At 36.7% G+C, this 8,554-nt stretch overlaps 1 protein-coding gene and 1 pseudogene across 2 annotated transcripts in view; both read right to left on the bottom strand.

Moving 5' to 3' along the window:
- Window positions 1–425: 425 nt before the first annotated feature.
- Window positions 426–3,217, bottom strand: LOC107696397 (protein rolling stone-like; annotated as a pseudogene).
- Window positions 3,218–5,705: 2,488 nt separating this feature from the next.
- LOC107696464 (RNA-binding protein 5-B-like) overlaps window positions 5,706–8,554 on the bottom strand; it is a 15,528-nt gene continuing 12,679 nt past the window's right edge. The window contains exons 23-26 of one of the 2 annotated variants that reach the window (XM_016496807.1): window positions 7,349–7,423; window positions 7,149–7,249; window positions 6,901–7,030; window positions 5,706–6,087 (exon numbers count right to left, since the gene is read on the bottom strand). In XM_016496807.1, coding sequence (XP_016352293.1) covers window positions 5,962–6,087; window positions 6,901–7,030; window positions 7,149–7,249; window positions 7,349–7,423 — 432 coding nt within the window. In that variant the 3' untranslated portion in view covers window positions 5,706–5,961. Of the gene's footprint in view, window positions 6,088–6,900; window positions 7,031–7,136; window positions 7,250–7,348; window positions 7,424–8,554 lie in introns of those variants that run through there. The other variant, XM_016496808.1, reaches the window with a different exon arrangement.

Genomic DNA, 8,554 nt, shown 5'->3' with positions numbered 1-8,554 from the left:
TCCTAAACCAGGGGTCTCCAAACTCGGTCCTGGAGGGCCGGTGTCCTTTGAGTTGAATTACTGAAATAAATGAACTTTTCCACGACATTCTAATTTATTGAGATGCACCTGTATTAGCATCTAAAGGGTACAAAAGTGTACCTTTTAAAAAGGTACTGCCCCATTGACAACTTTTGTACCTTTTCTTTCTGAGAGTGTCAGAAATCCTTCTGATTTTCCAAAAATTTCTGATTTTTTTTTTTTTCCACAGTGTGGGCTGCTTTCCCTGAAAACGGTTTTAGGGCATTTCAGACCAACAACATTTGGAGCAAACAGAGTCAAGTCCAAAGAGTTTATGATTAAGCTTTGGAAGATATTAGCATCAGAAAAATCTTAAAATCTTGCTAAAATAAGAACATGTAGATTCAGACAGACCAGAAACTCCTTCAAACAAGAGTGAGTGACTGTGACTGTTGGTTCTCCATCATGGCTGTCCTCCTGCTTGTCTCAAACACAGAGGCTGCTGGATCCAGTGAAGGCACAAGGTCAAAGGTTGTTCCTCCAGACACCTTCACGCACCACCAAACCTCCCTCCTTAAAGCAATCTCCTCGCTTTCTCTCTGCTCACCATCCACTCCCTCAATAACTGCAGGTTCCACAGCACAAAGTGACAGGATGGTAAACAAAGCAGACAAACTCCCAGAATGCAAAGTGTTGCCACTAGGGGGTGCCCACTGAAATCAAGAATGCTGTAGATGTAGGGTTGACAAAACATGTTTGTGCCGGCCATTAGCCAATAAACAACAGCAAACATGACATAAAGAGCTCCGGCCAGTACAGCGTAGAAGAAGTGGGTGAGATGAATGGGTGTGGAGGACAACAACAGATCCACGGTGGTCTGGATGCTGTTGATAACATGGATGTTGATGTTGAAGGCTGTGAAGGAGTGCTCATCAAAGGGGTGGATTATGGTCCAGTATAGAAAGGAGACAGTTAATGAAAAACAGACCATTAGAGAATGCAGGAGCCACTGCAGACAGAGAGCAGCGGTGAGAGGGACGGGAAGAGAAAGGAGGGTCTCACATTCACTACTGACACATAGTGGAGGAAAGGACTGCATGAAACACATGTATAGGCCTCTTTTTAAAAAAAATAAAAATATTCAGCAAGGATGCATTAAATTGATCAAGTGACAGTAAAAACATTTATAATGTTACAAAAGATTTCTATTTCAAATAAATGCTGTTCGTTCTACTCAAAGAATCCTCCACAAAACTGTGAAGCAGCACAACTGTTTTCATATTTGATAGTAATAAGAAATGTTTCTTGAACATCAAATCAGCATATTAGAATGATTTCTGAAGGATCATGTGACACTGAAGACTGGAGTAATGATGCTGAAAATTCAGCTTTGCGTCACAGGAATAAATTACATTTTAGAATATATTCAAATTGAAAACAGTTACTTTAAATTGGAATAATATTTCACAATATGACTATATTTTTGATCAAATGAATGCAACAAAAAATAATCTAACCAACCACAAACTTTTCAATGGCATAAAGTGCAGCAAAGGATTTTACTGCAACATTGGTTGATTAAACGTTACTAAAATAGCTCAAAACAGTGAGAACAGCTCCTGCAATATTTGAGAGCAGATGACGATGTATTATATTGCGATCTAATCAGGGCTTAACAGTAAGTACCTTTTCTGTTGAGTTCAAATTCAGTTCAAATTTTCACAAAAATAAAATGGATAAATAAATAAATAAAATAAGATTAATTTAAAAAAATTAATTCATATTCTAAATATATTGTAAATATACAATATTGTAAATATATATTTAGCAATGCATTTACATTTGAAATAAAACTACTACAACTCATTAAATTCATAAAGATGTTTGCTGGAAAACACCATGCAAAACAATACTGACGTCTTTGTAGGCTTAGTTTGTAGTTCTTTCAAGACTCTTATAATCCAATAGCATAAATGTGACTTAGGATAGTTTATGAAGTCACTGCGTGCGATCTGTGTGGCAATCAGTGGGATTTGTGATCAGCAACACACTGCACAACAATTTTACCTCTTTTCATTCTGTGAGAGGAGCATCTGATTTCCAAGAAAGCCCAGGCCAGATTACAGAGAGAAACCAGATAGTAGATAACCATAAGACAGTATGAGATATGGCTGAGAAAAATTAGGAATTTAGGTGTGTTGAAGAGAAGAGCCGTGTAGATAAACCAGCTGAAGGTGTAGAGCAGCATAAAACATCTGTACAGAAGCCACAACAATGGAGGAATATCCCACTGCAAACAAAACCAGACAAGTTATGTCAATTTCATCTTTCAGTATGATGGATTTTGGAAATTGCCATTTACGTTTTGATCTATATAATACAATGTCTTCAACATTATTTACATTCATATTATATACAATGAAACTAATGGCATTGCTGACAGACATGACATATATATAACAAGGTTTCTAACTAGCTCAGGCCGGTCAGTTACGATCGCTAGTTGATCTAAGCTGGTAGACCACCGTGGACCAGGAACAAACCATGATGCAAAACCTTTAGCTTGATTCTTTCAGCAGGGTTTCCATCATGTACACATCAAAGTATATTAACTGTACAAAATCCACAACAAAGGAGGAATATCCCACAAGCCAGGGATGAATATTAGTTCTCATTATGATGATGGATTTTGGAAACTGACACATATATTTGAACAAAACTAGTAGCACTGCTAATAGACGATATAACTCCTGTAGTCCAGGCCAGTCATTTATGGTCATTTGCAGGTCTAGAAGGATGATCAACTGGATTGCAACCAAGTGGATCTGGTTTCTCTTGGTACATTATCAGACCAAGCAGTTTAGGGCTGTTAGACCAGCAAAAACCTTTGGTCTGATTCTTCCAGCAGGGTTTCCATCATGCATATGGTAATTGGATCAGTGCATGAAGTTTAGTGACTCAAACTCACCCGTGGCTGAAGAAGAAGCTCTGGTTTAGAGGTGAGAAGGTGGAGTTTGTGAACTTTGAACTCCTCCTTCCAGCTCTGTGTCCAACTAGCACCCATGTCTGTCACCAATAACCACTCCTCCTGTCAAAAACATAATGCAAAATTGGTTAAACGCTTGTGATGCCATGTGTCTGCTTTCTTGGAAATCAGTTCACATTTGTGTAGACTACAAAAACATACCGTTTGCACATTCAGTATACATGAAATCATATTTGAAAAGACTTTCACTTCCAATATGAACCAGTATTTCTGGTTTGAAGTAATGCTGTAATTATAAAAAAAATTCAGACCTGCCGTTATTTAATGTTACAACGATCGCATGCAACTCGGATACTAAATAATATGAAGAATAATAATAAGAATATTAAATAATAATTTCTCTCACTAACCTTTGCAAGAATGCATCCACTGTGAACTGCTATAAAGACGCTGCATTCGCCAGAAGCATGCAGAAATCTACAGCTCCAAATGATGGTGTTCTCCTACACCTTGATATTCTGATCCATCAGTTGTGACCGTGATCTCATGTTCACGAGTCCATAGCAGCAGGACAGACACTGCACTGCTTGTCTTGGAAACATCTAATGAAATAACTGGAGCTGCAAACCGTAATCGTGAACATGTGAATCTCTCATACATACCAACAAGATTAACGCGGAGTCTCTGAGATGTGGCTAAATGTCAAAATGCCCTTACTAAAAGAACTGTGGAAGTACCATGCTACAGGTATGGTTTCAGACGGTGAGTATTAACATCATGATCATGCAATTTTGGTTGTACAGTATGTCACTTATTTTACAACTACTGACAAGTTATGATGATGTCTAAACATATTTCATATCCTAGAGTTTTGGTCTGATGTGAACAGCTGCAGATGTACAGCAGGGTCACCAAATCTGACACGACAGCATTAGAGGTCACTGAAATGTACCAGCCTATGTTTCACACAAAATGGCTTTAATGTTACCAGGACCGGTTCTAGACATTTGGAGGCCCTAGGCAAAATTCATGTGCGAGGCCCCCCACTCCCAATAAAAAGCACTTGAAACAAATATGATTCCTAACCTTTTTATTTATACAACTACAATTTTGAATGTTGTGTATTTTTACTTACACAGAACCATTGAAATGTTTGGACGTTTTCAATGTTTTTGAAAGAAGTCTCTCATGCTCATCAAGCCTGCATTTATTTGATCAGAAATACAGGAAAAAAAAAATACTGTGAAATATTACAATTTAAAATAATGGTACTTTTTTGATGATTAAAAAGTTGCTTTTATTTCATGGGGGTATTCCAAAAAAAGCAGGTTATGTGACATACCCGGGTATGTTTGAGGATAAGCGAGCGGATAACCTCAGCTTTCGGTTCCAAAATCGGAGGTTACTTTCAGGGTATGTAAGTAACCATAGTAACTTGCTCTCTGAAGATAACCTGCTGAAGATAACCTGCTGAGCAGGTTATGTTCCAGGTTAGTTCACTTCAGCACACGTGTGATCTAGGGCTAGGCTACTGACGAGCCTTCGGTGGGCATGACAGACAGTGCACAACATTATATCATATTACAATATGTAATATAGCCTATTATATATATATGATATGTTAATGATGAAGCGCTAAGTAATAAATAAGGTAATATATTATTCTAATATGGTTATAATATTTATTTTATTGGCATATATAAATTATACAACACTATGACAAGGTAATGTTTAATTTATTATATTATATATATTTATTACATTTTATATTATCATCTCACACATGGATCGGCATTTTCTGTCTAAATTCTAAATCAAAATACATATCTGATATGACTTGATATACAATTAGCATCAAAAAAACAATATAATTCATATTCTCAAGGATTAAAGAAAAATAATTTATTATAAATAAAACATTCTCAAAAAAATAAAATCAATTAGGTGGCATTATGCACTAAACATGTAAACAACCATTGAACAAACGAAGAAAGAAACAGCATGGCACGCTTTTTCTTAGCGTCCATTTCCATAGTGACTCTGTTGAGAATGTCTCGAGTCTTAACCAGGAACATACTCCGAGTTAAATGAACTTACTCCTCGAGTAAGCAAGGTTTGGGGTTAATCAACCGAAAGTTCAGGGTTTAGCTGACGGTAAGTTAACCGTGCTTTCTGGAATACACCCCAGGAAGTCTACTTTTATTTTCCTGTGTAAACAAATAACTTTGTAAAACATCTTGTTTGCATTGGTGAAAGATGGTTGGGTGTCACTGACTTGTCAAGTTTCTACCAACCGTGACATCATTCAAGTTCATTGTTCTCTTGAAAGGAAAAAAAAAGGTAAATTCCTGTGAACAAGGGGTTGCTCTAGCATTCCATGGATTAAAAACTATGCCACAGGTGGCGAATGGATGAAACCAGTAAAACAAACATGTTCAAACATGCAGGAGATTTACAAGAAGCTAGAACCATGACAAGCAAAAAAAAACAAACAAAAAATATTTTTTGGTCAATATTGAAAGCAAAAAATGCTCAACTTTTGGTAGCAAGACAGATCAATTTAACACTCATTCCTTTAGCAGTGAAAGAAAGGTGTTGTGGTAAAATGAAATTAGCTTTCAGCATAATCACATTTCAGATTTGACTTGCAAATTGATCTCAAAAACAATCCAATCACAGTATGAAATTACACCCAAAAGATAAAAGCATTCAAATTCAGTTCAGTTCATCTCATTTATTTTCTTATGTACAAAAATGAGATCATATATAAACTTTACACAGTTCCAAGATCTATTTTGGAAAAAGCAAATAATAATCAAAATCAAAAACACATTCTTCACATTTCTCGAGGACTAGTCACATATCTCATGTTCATTGACAGTTTCTGAAGTCAAAATAAATACGACACGCCTCAGCGCAGACGATTAAAGTCACAATCCACAATCTTTAGTCAAACTGACATGACAGATCCTCATTTACTCAATTTCTGTAAAGCGTGCAAACATGGCTTTCCGGACGGCATCTTTGTATGTATCTGAAGCAGAGAGGCTGTAGTTGCTTCCTTTAGTTCCCAGACCAGCTCCCTTCATTCTCAACTGAGCCTGCAGGCAAGATGACAAAGATTAATTTCTTAGTTATGTCAAGTATTTGCAAAAGAAGATACTGCGGTGTGACTGGGGTTCAAAATGAACCTTCTGCCACACCTGTTTATGATTAGTGAGCTGCAAAACAAAAACAAAGTAACAAAATATTTGGCGTCTACTTCAGGCTTCGCACTGCATATTAAACAGCACAGGTCACTGCAACACTCACAGCATCATTTATTGTGAAATAACACGTCAAGAACATTAAAATACATCTTGATTTTATTTTAGCATATTCAACCTGGAAAGCAAGGTCATTAACTAAAACCATGCAAAAATATTTTCCTTGTTTAAAAAAAAAAAAAAAGGTTATCAAAAACAAAATATATTAAAAAAACTTAAACTTTTTATTGTCATTTAAAAAAAAAGAATAAAAATTATGAATAAAAAAAAAAGACAAAAACAACAATTACAAAAACTTTGAAATGAAAATGAAAACAGAAAATATACATAAACTAATTCAAAATATTAATGAAAATTATAATATTAACTCAAAAATACTAGAATAACATTGCTGGAAAGATGGTTAATTCAAGGACTCTGGATTTACAACTTCAAACTTTTTGCAAAAACTCTGAATGCAAAGTAAAAATGTCATTTCTGATGCTTGCCAAATTGTGCATGTCTGTCCATGCATGTATGTTTTTCACATACTAACAGACACCACCTACACTGACAAATACATCTATGCTAATTGCACAAGAAACATTTGTGTTGAACGGTTTATAGAATACCAGGTATACCATGGTAACATGACAAAATGAGTCGTACCTCAATTGGTGCCGTGATGCCCTGCTGGTTTCGACCCAGACCTTTGCCTTCCTTCCAGCCCATGGCCTGCAGCATCTTATTGCCGATATTATCGCTGTTCAGGCCGTCCTTGGTGGGCTGTTCATAATTTCTGCAAATCAAATGGCACAAAATGCATCGTTATATTGCTATCGCAACTGTATTGTAATAGTAAATATCGCTACTGAATCAAATTTAAATTTTGTGTTAAAATAAGCACTTGAACTTACACTACAGGTGTTGGCTGGGTGAATTTCCTTTTCTTGGGCACAGGGGGTTCAGGGATACCGTATTTCTCTCTTCTCTCAGCAGCCCTGTCTCTGTACTTCATCTGTTCAGTACAAGGTAAAAGGGAATGAATCAGTGTCAGTAACATCCAGGAAATACTCTCTAAAAGAAAGATGTATGTATTTATAATGAGGTTTTATACCTCTGTCTCTTTCCTCTCCAACTCCTCCAGTTCTGCTTCACTCAGTTTGGATCTCCTGAGAACCTCCAAGTTTTGCTGGAAAGCACAGGTGTATATATTTAAATAGGTAAATAAATAACACGGGTCAAAAGTTTGGAATGATTAATTTAAAGGTTTTTGAAAGAGGTCTCTTATGCTTCCAAAAATATGAAGCATTAATTACAAAAGTTTCTTGAGCAGCAAATCAGCATATTGGAATGATTTCTGAAGGATCATGTGACACTGAAGACTACGGATGGGTACCGAGAACCGGTATTTTTTTGGACGGGTACATAATTGGGTCAATACCGGAGTACCGATAAGCTTCAGGACAAACGATACAGTTATCGATACTTGCGTTGTTTTATCTCCGTATACTTCAATGTTAACGACGAATTAGAAGCTGCTGCTTGTCATTTCCCTTCACTGAATGATGTGGCCGACGTTTGCTCGACGTGCGTGTGATATCTAGGGTTGGGTACCGTTCACATTTTAACCGGTACGGTACCGGTACCAGTACCTGAATTTCGGTGCCGGTACCCAACGGTACCTTTTTTCGGTACTTTACTCTCCGTGTAATTACAAAAACATTTATTTCAGTGAAAAAATAAGTACAAAAGTCGCAATTTCAACATTTTGAACAATAGGGCCCTACAAACTTTTTCTTTCTTCAATTCTTGTTTTAATTTTTAGCAGCTCTGGAGATTAAGTTTTTGTGTTCATGCCGTCATATAGTGAGACGCAGAGGCCGAAAATCACCGCGAGCATCACGCGTACTTCAGTATTTGTGTAGTAAACAAAACCGTGTTTCCGCCATTCATATACAGAGGCAAGCGGAACATGCAGGATTCATATTTAAACCGTCTTTTTGCATTTTAATATTCACAGACACTAGTTCATATCGCGATTCGAATTAAGTGGCTACTTTTGATTTATTCGTCCAAAATTATCTGTAGTACCGATGCAATTCGGTCGGTACCCTTAAAAGTACAGAGTTCGGTACCCAACCCTAGTGATCCATGCGCATGTGCAGTGCGTGTTTGCGTGCAATCAGTCATCGCGGAAAGAGTGAAACTTTCGAAAGTGTGGGCTAACGTTACAAAACTAAGTGACACCAGTGTCAGATGCAATATATGCAGTAGTGTAATAGTGAACGAAGGAGGCAACACTAGTAATATAATGAAACAT

The sequence above is a fragment of the Sinocyclocheilus anshuiensis genome, unplaced genomic scaffold (genome assembly GCF_001515605.1).
Source record: "Sinocyclocheilus anshuiensis isolate Anshui unplaced genomic scaffold, SAMN03320099.WGS_v1.1 scaffold522, whole genome shotgun sequence".
NCBI lineage: Eukaryota > Metazoa > Chordata > Actinopteri > Cypriniformes > Cyprinidae > Sinocyclocheilus > Sinocyclocheilus anshuiensis.
The sequence above is the reverse complement of the archived record's forward strand: the minus strand, read 5'-3'. Positions and strand labels throughout refer to the sequence as shown.